The sequence below is a fragment of the Lactuca sativa genome, chromosome 7, assembly GCF_002870075.4.
Source record: "Lactuca sativa cultivar Salinas chromosome 7, Lsat_Salinas_v11, whole genome shotgun sequence".
Taxonomy (NCBI): Eukaryota; Viridiplantae; Streptophyta; class Magnoliopsida; order Asterales; family Asteraceae; genus Lactuca; species Lactuca sativa.
This window is the reverse complement of record NC_056629.2, coordinates 85645362-85662645: the sequence shown is the minus strand read 5'-3', so window position 1 is coordinate 85662645 and position 17284 is coordinate 85645362. Positions and strand designations below refer to the sequence as shown.

The 17284-nt window shown below is 35.2% G+C and overlaps 1 protein-coding gene across 1 annotated transcript; it reads left to right on the top strand.

The window, feature by feature from the left end:
* The first annotated feature begins 5511 nt into the window (after positions 1–5511).
* LOC111887680 (auxin response factor 19) lies at positions 5512–13981 on the top strand. The gene is made up of 14 exons (XM_023883855.3): positions 5512–6035; positions 6285–6403; positions 7844–7942; positions 8077–8133; positions 8403–8558; positions 8674–8758; positions 9261–9351; positions 9633–9797; positions 9939–10061; positions 10143–10218; positions 10517–10658; positions 11051–12390; positions 13207–13397; positions 13578–13981. The coding sequence occupies exons 1-14, from the start codon at positions 5978–5980 to the stop codon at positions 13717–13719; spliced, it is 2844 nt and encodes a 947-aa protein (XP_023739623.1). The 5' UTR covers positions 5512–5977; the 3' UTR covers positions 13720–13981.
* Positions 13982–17284: the final 3303 nt, after the last annotated feature.

Genomic DNA, 17284 nt, shown 5'->3' with positions numbered 1-17284 from the left:
CCCGAGCCGAAAGGCTCTTTTCTCGGGACTCCGGGAGCCTCGGGGCTTCCTTCGGGTGCTAGGGGGTTTACCTAGACTTTTAGGGGGGTTAGGGGGCTTGAGAGAGAGTCTAGAGAGAGAAAGAATAGTTTAGGAAGGTGTGAAGAATGAGGGAACCCGACACCTCTATTTATAGGGGTGCTGACTGGTCTACTCACCGAGTAGGGGGACCTACTCGCCAAGTTGGTCCATGTGGTGGCCTTCTGGTGGTGCCACGTGTCCAATTTTGGTGGTGCCACGTCACCCCCTATCGCGTATCAGCCTTCGAACTTAGAAAAATCATAACTCTCGCATACAAGCTCCATTTTCGACGTTCTTTATATCCATGCGTAGGTAAAATCAAGATCTACAACTTTCATTTAGACTCCGTCGGCTAATTCTCGACCAATCTCAAATTTAACAGTAGGAGGCGTTTAGACTGTTAAATGACCGCGAAGAACTCGTAACTCCTTCATACGAACTCCGTTTTCGTCCATTTTTTTACTGTTGAGTTCCTATTAATGAGATATTCAACTCTCATTTAGGTCGCGTAAGCTAAAAACCACTCGAACTAAAATTCGAGTTTCGGGCCGGGCACTACTAAGCCGAATCTTAGAAAAATCATAACTTCCTCATACGAAGTCAGATTTGGGCGTTCTTTTTATCGACGCTCTTAGTTTAACATTTTCTATAACTTTTGTTTAGATTGATAAGGCTAAATCTCGCTCTATCGTAAATTCACTATTTACGCTTCCCGGTGCCGTGCCGGTTTTTCCGTAAAACTTCGACGGGCCATAACTTCTTCGTTATAACTCGGATTTCGGCGTTCTTTATATGTACGGAAACCTTGAGACATATTCCACAACTTGGTTAAGATTATTTATTCTAAATAATATTTTGTCGAAAAGTCGTTTTCGACCCCTATTTCCTCTAAATTGACTAGCTCGGATTTGCGGGCGTTACAATTGGGTTGATTGTTTAATGATTAAATTTAATAATTATATTATTGTGGGTTGAAAACCCTATATGCTCACCAGGCTCCCAAGCCTGACCCACTCAGTTTTCTTTGCATTACAGGTAATGACACAAGAGTATAGGTTGGTGGACTTGACGAGAGATTTTGGATTATAGATAAGTAGTTATAAATAACTGTTGTAAGGTCTATTTTATATTGTTTATGCTTTTGGTCTGTATCGGAACATGACATCCCGAGATTTTTTTATTTAATGAAAATACATTTCTTTAAAAAAATGCTTTGATAAATTCTTATCATATTTTGTTTTTGGAACAAATTCCGCAATCTTTTAATCAAAGGATTACTCTGATTTTATAAAACAAAGCATAAACAAATCGGTATTTTCTGGCCATGAAAATGGGGATGTCACAAGCCTCCTCAATCAATTTTCTGCTATCTATGAACTTGCTAAAGTGATCCAGAAGAATCGGTCTCTCTGTAATTATCTCTAAAGTTTTTCAAAACTGAAAGTGCTGATTTTCAAGAACCTATACAAGAAGCCTCTATACCCAATGTGCGTTCAAAGTCAATTTTTAAAGGAAGTCCAACTATTCAAGATGAAGCCATTCATGTAGAAATTCATACGTTCATCTTAAAGCCGTGAAGAAATCAAAGTTAAAAGCTGAAAGTCAAGAGCAAAGAGAAGATTGAAAATAAAAGAAAACTATAAACCAAGGGGAAGATTGTTAGGACATGATTTGTGGTTTATACTTTACTTTACATAGCTTTTAGAGTTCTCGTTCTAGGACCAAAAACACCACGAATTCGGTGGCCTTTATAATTAGGTATAGGTATATATATAGTATTGATTCAGCCATGATTAAGCTTGGTCATTCTAGTTGTTGATTTTCGAGAATTGAGAGAGACAGAAAGAACCGAGAGACCTAGAGAGTCTTATGTACTAGACTATTGATTAATATAGTGTGCATTGAAGATTCAACATCGTGTTCTTATTTCATATTTACGATTTGTGACATTGGGATTCCGCACCAATCTAGTGATTTGGATTGATACCTAGATTGTGGTTTTACAGTTTGAGGGATTCAGGTACACTCTCGAGTGTGCCTGAACTTAAACTGAGGAGTTGTTAATTTTTCTTAAAAGGAAAACGGGTTTTAAAAACATTTTTGTAAAAGGAAAGAAATTTCTGCAATTGGCCGAGCTCAAGTAAGTGATTCCCAAGAATACCCATATATGTTTGTTATGACTATATGTTGTGGGAATTGCATGCTAGGATGAGGCTAGAGATACTTTCAGGAATTGCATGATAGATTGGTCTGGTATGTGATGCCTTGTAGCTTAGGAAGCATTAGATGTTATGCGGGATTAGGAATATATATTGGTATCAGTAATTGCTAAATGTATGCTTTAAATTTATATACAGTTAGGATCATATAGACCTAGAATGATTGATTTGGTCTTATTCCCTGTTCCTCGTTTGGTTGTGGTCCTAGGGTAGAGTCTTATATTCGACAATCTATTTGATCATGTATTGTGTATATTTTGCATGCATAAGGCAACCGGCAGTGAGAGTGGAAGTTCCTAGCATGAGTTGTAGTATGTAAGTGTGAATGTTCTTTGCTTATTCTATGGATTGGAGTGCTACTGCACGAATGCTGCTTGCTTTGTGCTTTGTGGAACTTTTAAATGATGTGAGTTAAATATTAAGTAAATATACTAAGTCATATGTGATGAAGGTTGAATAATCTCAGAGTGATGGATTTGACCCTATTGTGCAACTCTCGTTTGAGTCTAACCGTTGTAGGGATGAGCTCATACCTTGCATACTCTTTGCTTAGATATCTTCATGTTATAGTTTTATGTTTCTTTGTCTTTTTTTGGTTGGTCTTGATGGGTTAAGGTCGTTTTAGACGCTAAATCTTGTAGATCTGGATGTTTGGAGGGTTCATTATGCTTAAAGGTGCAAACTCTATGGTGTTTATTGTCTTATGCATACATTAAGTCATTTATTAAGCTCTTTTGAGCTCTAAGAGTCTCATTAAGCCATGCATGCACGTAAAGTTGGCAACTTTATGGGATAAACCATCTTAAGGAAGTCATATACGAGTTTCGATGAAGGTCTTAATCAATTAAGAGCTGGAAATTGGAAGTTGGCCATCTGGGGGGGAGTACGCTAGGTGTCCAAGCAGGTACGCTTAGCGTACAAGCCTTAAAGCGAGTACGTTGCACGTACATGTTGAGTATGCCCCGCGTACTCAACAGATTGGGCTTCAGATGTTTAGGCAATTTTTGGACATAGATGCTTAGGGCCTTATTGGGCCATCAAAATTTTGGGCTGATGCTTGTTTTGGGTTTGCTTGGATAAGGACCATGAAAAAGATTTAGGCCCAATTTGGAAAATTCGGCCATAATTAGGCTTGGAATGATTATTTTGGAATTTAGGCTTTTAGACAATTTGGATTGGGCTTGGGCCTTGGGTTAAACATATGGAAGGGTAAAAAGGTGTTTTTACCCTAGTTTAGACTCTTTGTGTGAGTTGGGATCTAATTATTGATTGGATGATTATTTTGTGATTGATAGCGCGGAGATTTTAGCGGGCCAACAACCATGGATTCTATCTGTGAGGTTCGTCAGTGCGACGTGAGCTTTCTCACTAAATCCATGGGTTGAAGGCACCAATGTCGACCTATTACTTGTTATGTGGAATGCTAGTTGTCTTTGTGATACTTGCCTGGAAGACCCCAGGGGTAGCCCATAACATTTATATGAAAGACCATGGGGGTAGCCCATGACATTTAGATGTCAGACCATGGGGAAAACCCATGACATTTCAAGGGAAAACCATGGGGGTAGCCCATAACACTTGGATGTCAGACCATGGGGGTAACCCATGACATTTCAGGGAAAAGACCATGGGGTAGCCTATTACAAATGTATGTATAATATGTGGTATTTTGGGGAACTCACTAAGCTTTGTGCTTACGGGTTTCAGTTTATGTTTCAGGTACTTCTGTTTTCAAAGGAAAGAGCCCGGGATGATTGTAGAGCACACACCACCCGATTCCGCATTCTGTGATTTGCTCTGATAATGATGATGTATTGATAAAACTTTGATTAACCTGGTTTTATGAAAATGATATGATTTACTGTTTTATTAATTTTAAAATAAAAATTTTTGGGTCTTATTTTTGGGATGTTATAAACTCTATCATATTTTAATGATTTTAGTGATTTTTGTATAAGGGCTTCTCAAATCACATAACATAAAAATAATGAATGCTTAACACCAAAATGGATTCAACTCCAATTAACCTATAAAATGATATTTTTTTTAAAGGTCTCTATATTTTGCCTATATATTTAGGTGTTGTTTGTTTTTGTCTACAAATCTTCTTTGACATCTTGTGTCTGCGCCGCACATACCACACACATACATTGGCCTTTGCAAAATGTTTGTTTTTTTGAAGACTGCAGACCTAAAAATGTTTGCGCACCTTCTTCTTGGCGCAAATATGGACCAGAGTCTTATAACATATTCAAACATCTTTTAGCCTAAAAAACACATGTATCTTTATTATTATTATTATCTTTTTATTAATTTTTATTTATTTCAACTTTATTAATAATAAACAACTTGATAAAAAAAGTTACAATACTTAAAAAAGGTTCGACGACACAAACATGATAATTTTGACAAATTTATAAATAAAGATCTATTACAATAATGGTCGTTGAAATTGTTTATATATATATGAAAAAAAAATCATAATATATTTTTATATTTTGTATGCCAAATTTTATAAAACACTATTTAATACAATATCCTTAATTTTTGGGAAAATATTTATAGTATGTTTTTAATTGATTTAACTGAAAAAATCGAAGTTTATTTCCATCCATTTATGTATCAAATTCTTTGATTCTTAATTGCAATTTTAGATATAAATTTGCGATCAAAATTGTTGGTTTTTATCAAATATATACGTTAATTCGTACCATTTTTATTTTCACTTTTTATACAATAATACATAAAAGTTAATATAGATTTGTAAATTATTTATAACAACTTCATAAAAATATTAAAAAAAAATTACTTTGAAGTTTAAAAAAATCAATTTATTTAAATTTTAGTTTATTTTAGTAGCCTGCAAATATTAAAAAAACAATTTTTTTTCAACACAAGACATTTGATCCACATTTTCTATTGTAAAAGTCTATATAAAAATATTGTTAAATTGAAGGTTGATCGGATGATTTTTAGCCTCCAATATACAAAAATATGATAAATTGAGAATGGTTGAAGTTGTTGGGAGAAACATTAATCACAAGTAGAATTAAGTGATCACATATCCCTAAAAAGAAAGTTAATGTAAAAGCCTTGATTAACTATATAACTAACAGCCGAAAACAGTAAATTACAAAAATAACCTTGTCTGGTCAACCTTGAAAGACCCCCCTCTCCTTCTCTTTTGTTTAGTGAGTCCACACAACAGATAGAGAGAGATATATACACAAAGGTTTATAGAGAGAGAGAGAGAAAGTGATTGAAGAGAGAGAGAAAGAGAGACATATAGATACAGAAAGCTTTATACAGAGAGAGAAAATGATGGAAGAGAGAGAAAGAGGGAAGGGGAGTGGGGGCAAAGCTGCAGCGTTTGGTCTCTGCAATACTCAGCAAACCCTCCTTTTTTAAAGTGTCTCCGGTCTTCCTCTTGTCCCCCTTCTCCCACCTTTTCCGGCTGTTTTATTTTTAACATTTTATTTTTCTCTCTTATCCCTTTTCCCTTTTCCGGCGTATTTCGCCGGAAAACACCGCCCTCCGCCACATTATTTTCTTTTTCCCTTACTTTGTGTAAAAGCACCTTTGATCCTAAACTTTCTTTTGATCTACTTTTCATAAACTCCGATGAATCCTTGGTGGTAGAAATCACCGGTAACTTTTACAAAATCTACGTTGGTCGGTGATCCGAGTTTCATCCAGCAATGAAGACGCCGGCGAACGCTTCTGGATCCACTTTAACGACGGAGAATCCAGGAGAAGGTCAGCGTTACACTCTCTCTCATCATAAATCGGCAAACAATAAAAAATATTTCGTTTGTGATTCTCGTTTTATTTTTCATTTTTGTCCCCAGCTAGTTTTGTTGTTGTTCTTACCGAGATTTGTCGGACTTTCAAAACAATCTGAAATTTTTCTGAATCTCCGCCACCACGATATTATTCTATAACTTTGATCTTCTTTATATTTTTGTTTTTGAAAATTTGACATTTACTCTCGTGTTTTACACACAGCTGGAGAGAAGAAGACCATAATCAATCCGGAGCTATGGCAAACATGCGCCGGACCTCTGGTGAACTTACCGGCTGCCGGGACTCACGTCGTGTATTTCCCTCAAGGCCACAGCGAGCAGGTTTTGTTCTTACTATCTTGCGCTGACTAACATGCGCCATTGCTTGATCAATTTTTTCTATGTTCTCCATTTTTACTTTCTGGTTATGCCTTTTCTGAGTGCCAATTGCTTCTACCACTTGTACTGTACAAGTTGGTAATGCGATATGTAACCGAATTCGAGTTTTTTCCTCCGGCGGTGGATATGTATTCATGTTACAATATCACATGAGATCCAGCAATTTTGGTTGTAGTTGTACTGTACAACCATGTAATGCAAGGGAGGAATTTCGGCAAAAATTTGGAATTATTACCTTAGTTTATTCAAATGGTGGAAATTGGCATCGAGTTTGATGAATTCGCCACATGGGTATCCCTTTACTCAGAAAGAAACTAAAAACAAATATGATATCTGCTAAAGTGCGCCTGCCATGGCGGTGGTTGGTGGGAGAGAATATCTCTGCAAATTCTCTGTATATTGCGTTTGGTTTCTTTGTGAAGCTTTTATTATGATTCAAAAACTGCAGAATTGTTATCCCGAGTGTTGTTTTTTTTTCCTAAAGTTTTATTATCATTGCAATTCTTTCTTTTAGGACCCCACTTGCCTTTTTGTTGAAAATCTTCCATAAAATTGTTTGATTTGAATATATATATATATATATATATATATATATATATATATATATAATTCGTTCATCATCATTGTTACAATTTACAAATGGCAAAGGGCGATTTAGATATTTCACAAATAGTCAAAAAGTTTTCTTAAACCCTATGTCAAAGTTCTAGACCAAAGTGCAGACCATCAATAATTTACAATGATGACAAGGGCATTTAAGTCACTTTAGCTTCAATTATTATAAAAAAAATTATTATATAGAAAGCTATTAATGGGTATTAATATTGTTATATTAAATGTATTTTTTAATACATGATGTAGCATAATTTCAATAATAGGGTTTTACCACGTTTACATCATATTGTCATTATTCTACTGTTAGTTTTTATTGCGACTTGTAATAAATGTTTGACCTGATATTTTTGTAATTATTATTTAAATAATTGTGGAAATATGAACCCATTGTGATTGCTATTTTGATAGTAAAACTAGAATAATTGTTAGTACCTATCAAAAAGTGGTTGGTTCATTTCAATACATTTAGTCAATGTAACAAATAAATGTATGCTTTTAATGTTTATATAACATAACAAAATTTTGGTGGGGTCACTAGTGGTGGCTTTTAACTTTTTTAAGGATTAAATGAAAGAGATATCAACATACATGATACATTTATTTATTTGTGTATCATAGCATCATACATTCATCTTTTTTCTATAATTGTATAGATTTTTCAAAGTATAGGAAGAAATGAAAGATTGATGTCAAAATAAAAAAATCAATATAAGTACATTTTCTATTTCTTGAATTTAACTTTTTTTGTTATAATATATGCTTTTGTAGGTTGCGGCATCTATGAAGAAGGACGTTGATTCTCAAATTCCAAATTATCCAAATCTTCAGTCGAAGCTTCTATGCGTTCTTCATAGTGTCACATTGCATGTATGCGATTTATTATCGATTTGTTCATTTTAAAATTTTAATAGTTTTGGTCTTCCGACATGTAAGTGGATAAATCTTTTGATTTTTCGCTTTTTCACTTTTATAATTTTTTATTATATGTATTTTGTTTTTAGGCTGATCCAGAGACAGACGAAGTATATGCTCAAATGACACTCCAACCCGTGCCTTCTGTATGTACACGAATTCATTAGGGTTATTTTTAATGATGTGACTAGACAAACATTCTAGGGATATTTTTAATGATGAGGATCAGAAGAACATATACGTCCTTTGAAAACGGAGATTGATAGCAAGTCATTGTCGCACCTTTTTGGTGAGACAAAAATTGTAGTTTTTGTCCCATTGACATCTGTCCATGTCCCAGTCCAATAACACCAAACAAAGTACAACCTGTTCTGTCATGTCATGTCAGTACTGATTGGTTTATGATTTTATATAGTTTGACAAGGAAGCATTATTGAGATCGGATTTGTCGACAAAAATAAATAAGCCACAAACACAGTTTTTTTGCAAAACTTTGACGGCAAGTGATACGAGTACTCATGGGGGATTTTCTGTGCCACGTCGAGCAGCCGAGAAAATCTTTCCTCCTCTTGTGAGTTTTTTTTTCTTTTTTCTTTTCTTTTTTTTTTTTAAATATAAATTACCATATGAATTAATTAATTCATGAAAACTCAATCTTATGCAATTTTGTTTATTTTTTTTTGTAGGATTTTTCTATGCAACCGCCTGCACAAGAACTTGTGGCCAGGGATTTGCATGATACTTTATGGACATTTCGCCATATTTATCGCGGTAAGTATTGCCTTATTCTACTTTTTTGGGGTGGTGCTAATTGCTATATGCAAGAAATGGCAACATACTTTCATTTATTTGTGTGTTGTAGTTTCTTAATCTCGAGCAAGAAATAGCAATGTACTTTCATTTATTTGTGTATTATATTATAGCATGTTACTTTCATTTGTTTCGGTTATATATCATTGAATTTTCTAGCTTTTTCTTATTAGGACATTGACTTTTTTAATCTTTCCAATTAAGTTATTTTCTTATTAGGACATTGTACTTATAATAATCTGTCCAATTATTAAAGTATGTTGCTATTTCGTGCATTTAACCCTTTTGGATGTAACAAAAAATGAAATTTGTGTCCCATTAACATCGGTCCGAGTCCAATGCATGCTAAACACAGTACAACTTGTTGTGTCCTTTATCCTGTGTAACAAACGGGGCCTAAAATCCAAATATTTTTTTTATATAACTACTTAAATGTTAATACAATTTGTATAATTAAATTCAGGGCAACCAAAACGTCATTTGCTCACAACTGGTTGGAGCCTATTTGTTAGCGGAAAAAGGCTTTTTGCAGGAGACTCAGTCTTGTTTATTAGGTATTCCTGTTACATACATTTTAGTTTGTTAATAATTCTTGAAACGAATTTAAGAAAGGCTAAATATCATCTTACTTTGATTTTTCAGTTTTCATTATCAGTAAAAATTGCTTTCTATTTTCGTGACATTGCTACAATAAGTGACTAGATTTTCAAAATACAATGCTGTAATAGGAAGAAATAAAAGTATGATGGTATTATAATCAAATAACTGAACGTATGTTATTATTTCTTGTATTTAACTAATCTAAGAAATGTTACAAATATATGTTGGAAAACAGGGATGAAAAGCAGCAACTGCTATTGGGAATTAGAAGAGCCAACAGACAGCCGACAAATCTATCATCATCTGTTTTGTCAAGTGACAGCATGCATATTGGAATCCTGGCGGCTGCTGCCCATGCAGCCGCCAACAACAGCCCCTTCACCGTGTTTTATAATCCAAGGTAATCAAATTTTATAGCATCTTACTTTTAAACTCTACCCAATTAAAGAAATGAAAATTGCTTTGTATATGAAATTACATTGCTATTTCTTGCATTTATTTGTAAAAAAAAAATTAAGATTCATTGGATTCTTGAAAACAGGGCTAGCCCATCTGAGTTTGTTATTCCATTGGCCAAGTACTACAAAGCCGTGTGTAGCAACCAAATATCACTTGGCATGCGCTTCCGTATGATGTTTGAGACAGAAGAGTCGGGAACAAGAAGGTAAGGGCAAAACGGGAAAAACACAATATGGATATATACTTTATCAACAAGTGTTATAACTACAAAGGTTATAAATTTCAGGTATATGGGTACAATTACGGGTATCAGTGATCTTGATCCCATTAGATGGAAGAATTCACAATGGCGCAACCTACAGGTATTTTTCATATAAATACAACAAAATATCAACATACTTTCATTCATTTATTTATCATAGGCTCATAGCATCCTATTTTCATTTCCTCGTATTACAACATTGTAACTTGAAAAATCTATCTAATTATAGCAATGTCATCCAAATACACAACAATCTGTATTGCTACAAATTGGTAGATATTTCAATGTACAATATAATACATAAATAAACGAAAGTAGGATGCTTCCTATGATACACAAAACAAATAAATAAAAGTATGTTGCTATTATTTGTAAAACGGTTTTTTCATTATGATTAGGTTGGGTGGGATGAGTCAACCGGTGGGGAAAGGCGAACGCGTGTTTCTGTTTGGGAAATTGAACCTGTGACTGCGCCCTTTTTCATCTGCCCGACACCTCCTTTCTATAGACCAAAGAGACCTAGACAACCAGGAATGCCAGGTATTTTTACTTAATACAGAAACAACGACTTAATAAAATGAATACGAATTTTTCTTTAATCTACAACTGAAAAAGTGTAATATTACTGTAACAGAAGTAACAGTGTTATAAACTTTTGACTAGAAAAAGCCACATGATTTTCCTCTATAGTCTGTGGACCCCATTGTACAATCATAAAAGTACATTAAAAGATACAATATTAGATTCTTCAGTTGTCCTGTCATTTTCAGTTTGACCTATAGTTTTTTGATGGTTGAATAAACTTGCAGAAAAATATGATAAAAGAGGCTATGATTATAACCAGAAGTAACTTTCAAGTCAACAAATCATTATAAATAACAAAATCCCATAATTAATTTTTCAAGAATCTTTTGACTTTTTTCTTTTAACAGACGATGAGTCAGCTGACTTGGACAATATATTCAAGAGAAGCATGCCATGGCTTGGTGAAGATATGTCCACTAAAGATCCTGGACTAAGTTTAGTTCAGTGGATGAACATGCAGCAAAACTCTTCTCCCAATTACCTAAACCCGTTATCAGGATCCATACCCGGGTCCATTTTCAGTGGGTCGGATCTTTCACGACAGCTGGGTGCACCACCACCACCACCACCCCAAATTCTTACCCACGGTGCCTCCATGGTTCAGCCACCACAACAGTTGACTGATCCAAATCAAAGTCAACAAATGTTTCGACAAAATTTGATCAATCAAAATCAAAATCAAAATCAAAACCAAATTCAGAATCATCATCTCTACAGAAACCTTCAAAGTCCACAGACACAATTTCACGATACTCAACAATTACAAATTCCGGATAATCAAATCTCGATTCAACTTCTACAAAAGCTTCATCAACAGCAACAATCACTTTTGGCTCAACAATCTGTTTCACTACCACAACAGCAAGACGAACAGAAGCCATTGATAGATGTTCATGTTCCTGTTCCTCAAAGCTTTTCAAGGTCGATGTCAACAAGTCAAACTATGGACGCTCACACACCACCATTGTCAAAAAACAATAGTCAACCGAATCTTAGATTTTCCGGACACAAGTTTTCCGGACCCAATCAGATTTCGACAGGTGGCGGAGGTCAATCCGGGATCACAGATGATATCCCATCATGTTCGACTTCACCTTCAACGAATAATTTCCAAACCATGGTTACTGGTGTCGAAACTTTATCGACAAATGTTAATTTTGGTAAAGTCTCACCTCCGGTCAACGCGGTCAACATTCCAAAAGGTCAAAATCCGTCCTTTTTGGCTCCGATTACGTATTTGAACAATATCGGTGGACCCCAGATGGATTTTCTGGATAGTTCATCATCGGCGACTTCGATTTGTGCTCCTCAAAGTGATCTTCATCCACAGCCACTTAGAACAACGATTCAAGATGATTCGAGAGCGGATATTCCGTTTGGGGGGGGTAACATGGTGGGGATGCCATCGATGATTGTTGACCCTTTGACCACGAAGGGAATGGTGGGGTCCAGTAAGGATTTTGAAAGCAATGTTAGTCCAGGTGGCATGATTTTATACGAGAACAACAACAACCCGAGTAAAGATGCTCAACCCGAACTTTCTTCTTCCATGGTTTCTCAGTCGTTTGGAGTTCCGGATATGGCGTTTAACCCGATTGATTCCACCTTGAATGATAGCGGCTTGTTGAATACCGGTGTGTGGGCCCCACCTCCACAACCGTTTCAGCGAATGCGGACTTATACCAAGGTTTTTTAATTTACAGGATCCTACTTTTATATTCCTTTTTATTATTTATTTATTAGGCTAAGTTTATGCATGATCCCATTAACAAATTTCATAAGGTAAATTATAAAAAAAAGAAAAAAATAGCAAAATTTGCCGATTGGGTTGGATCTTTTCTTTTCTTCACATGTCATATATATACATTGTTGGTTTAGTTTACTTCTTTTAACAAAACTTATTTGGTTATTAATTAGACTTTATCTTGATTAAAAAAATATAATGCACCAAAATACGGAAATTTTTTCTATATAAGAAGACCAATGTTGACATATACTTTTTTTTTTGTGTACAATTTTATGTTTCTTATAATCTTAAAATAAAAAAAAATCGTAGTTTATTTGATATAAAATATATTGTCTATATATCTTATTACAAGTAATAGAAAGGTGATTATTTTGGGAAATTTTTTGATAAAGTCCTAAAATCTTTTGATTTTAACCAGAAAAATCCCATTATTTTGGGAAAATCACATAATCTGTCATTTCTGTTAAAATAAAAAAATGATTCTTTTTCGTTAATTTAGGCAAAATGTTAACTAATCGGGACTTTTTTGCATAAAACCCTTGCAAATAAAATACATTATTTAACAAAAAATCATTTCGGGTTGCTAATAAACCATATAAATATAATCTTACAACAACATCAATCTCACTTGAAAAAACATCGCCAATTATATTTATACCAATGTCACTCCTATAAATAAACAAGGAATATTTTGAAAGTAGATTGGTATTTCTTGCATTGCAAGTAATCTTACAGATATTGTGTGTGTGTGTGTAGGTGTACAAGCGTGGAGCTGTAGGGAGATCAATCGATATATCAGGTTATTCAGGGTACGATGAGCTGAAACAAGATTTGGCTCGAAGATTTGGAATCGAAGGTCAATTGGAGGATCGACAAAGAGTTGGTTGGAAACTTGTGTATGTGGATCACGAAAGTGATGTTCTTTTAGTTGGAGATGACCCTTGGGAGTAAGTCCACATTACTATTACTATTATTTTTGTTTTTCTGGTATTAAAAACTTTAATTAATTAATTTTTTAAGAAAGTCCTAAGGCTTTTAAATAATAGTAACAAATTTAGTTAATATTTGTTATTTGTTGGGTGACAATTTCTAATGAGTTGGGTTTTTGTGAAATTTAAATGGTATAGGGAGTTTGTGAGTTGCGTAAGGTGCATCAAAATCTTGTCACCTCAAGAAGTGCAACAAATGAGTTTGGATGGAGATTTTGGTGGGAATAATAGTGTCCTTCCAAATCAAGCTTGTAGCAGCTCAGATGGTGGAAATGTCTAAAACATAATCCTTTTCTTTTTTATTAAGTTTTAGATAGAAAGTATGGAACTCAGAAGAGGCATTAAAAGTGTCTGAGTTTGAGAAAATGGAAGGGAAGAATTTAGCGAGAAAATGGTAGTTTTTTTTTTTTTCTTTTCAGAAGGTAAATGTGGACAGGTTTTAAATGTTGATTTTGTGTCAAGATGATGATGATAGTGTTATAAAATATGGTAGAGAGAATTGAGAGTGTATATAGATGTGTACACTTTGTGTTAATCAGAAATGTTCGGTGTTTTTTTTATAAGTGTTGGTTCATAAGTGTTTTTGGATGGTCTATGTTTTCAAAAGGCACCTTGAAAGCCAAAGGTATAAAAGAAATTAAAATTGTAACTTTATTTCCAAATACAATTTTAGATAAAATGAAATGGATTTATTTAATTTTTTTTTAAATTTTTTTAAACGAACCTACTCATAAACTACTATATTGTTTATAACAGGATTTGCCAGTAGGCTAAGGCCCTTTGATTTAAAATTTAGTGTTTGGGTGAATTTCATTTTACATGCTTTTTTAAATACCAAAATATTTTAAAATGTCAATACTATTAAGAGTATGTTGGGCAATTAAGCTTTTGAAAGGTGAAGATTTTTTTTATTATTATAATAATTTTTTTTGGTATTCAAAGAAAATTCAAATTAAAAGAAAAGTTCTTTTTATATAAGTACAATTTAATTTTTTTTTTGTAAGAGCGTTTTCAAGTGTAATTATTGCCATATCATTATTTTAATAATTCGTATCTCTAGTTAAATGACATCTTATTATTAATTATTTTTAATAGGGTTTTTAATAAAATCAAATTATTATTATCTATCTAAAGTATTGTATAAAGCCATTTTCATTTAGGCATTTTTCGAAAACACATCATATTTTAAATAGTTAAAAATTTTATAATACATTGTGTCGAAAATATATTACAAACCACTTGGGTTGTGGTGACTTGGTAAGACATGTGGAAAATATGGTGCATAACTTATTGACCTATGTTCAAATCCTGACACCACTCAGTCCTTGTGGCCATAGAGATTCGCCTGCAGAAGCCACATGTTTGCAGCGGGAGATTAGTCGGTGCGCAAAAAGCTGGCCCGAAAACCCTCGTTAGGGAAGTTCCCTTTCCAATATATATATATATATATATATATATATATATATATATATATATATATATATATATATATATATATATATATATATATATATATATATATATATATTACCAAACATTGTTCAGAAAAATTAATACGATATAATATATATGTTGTAGTTACAAAAAATGATATATTATATAATTGTTATAATGTTATAAATTTATCTTTCATAAATAAAAAACAAATGATAAATATATATGAATAAAAAGAGATTTAAAACTAAAATATAATCAAAAAGGTTAAATGAAATATGATTAAAAGATGAATGGTTAATTATAAAAGAATATGAAAGTATAATATTGAATAGTTAATAAAAGAAAAACAGATAACATAATCTAAATTTACTGAACAAAAGTTGCACAAAGTTGTCAAGGTAAAGTTATGATTCTGAAGTGAAGCAATGGAAGAGAGGAAACAAGCATAATTGGGAACATAATTGGGAACCATCTACAGCTTGAACAAGCGCTTTAGGGAGATCACCTTCACCCATGTTCCGAAAATAGAAAATCGCTTGGCTGACTCGCCGCTGACCAAAACCTAGCGTTTGCACCCCTTTCGAAGCGGAATAAAGGGAAAAGTGAGTTGCAAGTCGAGAAAGAGAGAGAGAGAACTGCCTAAAAGGAGAAGTAAAGTTAGCTAGTGTGGATTCGCGGAAACTCTTAATATTATCGGGCACAACAAACAACCAGAAGCCATATCTTTCGTCGCTTGCTGCCAAACAACCTATTGCTATTGACAAGAGTCAGTCAATGCCATTCAATGTCCAGCCAATGCATGGGCAGGTGAAATGAGCCCTTTTTTTTAATACCCTCGTCACCTACTAGTGAGCCGGAAAGCTTAGGGAAGATTACCGGTAAGCCAGATGCTTCGCGAACCACGAAAGGAACTGACATCTCATCGGAATAGGAAGCGAATCCGCTCTTCTATGTGCTAGATGTCGGCATTTCCCCTCTTAGCATACAACATTCACTTCACCGACGCCTACTGACCGGTTCCTTGACTCCCAAACCTTGGGTCATTGATTCTGCCCTCGCTTAGGTTAGCTGTGAAGAGAAGAATAGAGAGGGGGTTATCCTGCTTAAACTTGGGAAGTTTACTACTGGAAATTGGGAAGGGCTATAAGTAGGCCGTTTGCTATTGCTATAAGGGCTGCTCGCCTTTATACGGCTTGGCTTCGCTATCGCTTCTATGTAGTGTAGTGGTCCAAGTCTTTGTCACAAGTTCTGAGTGAAGTTGTGCTCGTTCTTGTGCACCTCTGCTTGGATATGATCTACCTTCTCCATTACTATGTTCTCATACGTAGGAATACCCCCGTTAGCCGGCTTTTGTAGCAAATTCTATTTGTTCTTCGCCGCTTTGGGTTGTGGGGCTTACTTCCTAGCCCCAGTGGGAGTAGTGACTAGCGTTAACGTTGTTGAAAGCTCATTACTTATTTAAGTAGGCCTCGCTTTTCGGAGCTGCTCCCAGCTCACACTATGGTGGAGGAGGTGCCGTGAAGATCTAGGAGTGTGAGCCTTAAGAGCTGTCACGATCATTCACATCCATTTCAGTCGGCAGGAAGGGCACGGAAGCTACCGTTTCTATAATGCGAGCAAGCTAGCTTGCTGACTCTCCTAGTTCGAGAGCATTCCGCCACTTTTTGGCGACTTTCACTTTCAACCCGATTCACCGCCTACGTGCCCTTTACGCCCAGTCATTCCGAAGAACACTTGCCCCCGAACTCAAAGCCAGTGTCTGAGCCAGCTGTCCTTAGTAGACTGGAAGCCAGATAAGGAAGTCTGGTCTAGCTCTCGAAAGTGGAAGGCAGGGTCAAGTCCTATAACGAGCGAAACCCTCGTTTTGTGTTGCTGAGACATGCGCCTAAGGAGTCGAAGGAGCGGAGCTTAGAGCCTTGACTTTCTATATTAGTCAAGCGCACTCACTCTAACGGCGTACCTTTTGCATGATGGGTCAGCGAGGAAATGGGAACCCTGAGGGGCTTGTTGCTAGAGGCATCCCCTCCTCTTCCTTCTTTCCCAGAGCTACTGGCTCATTTCACTCTCTTTAAATAAGAAAGACGGGGAGTCACTGGCTTTCATCCGTCCACGAGGCTGTAAAAAGAGAGAAAGGGGCGACTATCTAGCGGGAGTCGTTTCGGTTGTATGCCACGAGGTCCCTATGGACAAGGGGACAAGTGAATCATCGCTTTTGGGCAGTCAGAACGTCTCATCATATGATATTCAAGGCTAATTGAGTTCTTGCAGCTAGGGCAGCATCCAATGTCTGGCTCGGTCTTCAGGCTCTTTCGTCGAGTGCGCGATCATGACAAGACTCGAGGAAGAAGCCCCGGCTAACTCCGTGCCAGCAGCCGCTCACGCTTCGCTGACCTATCGCGTGGTAAAGA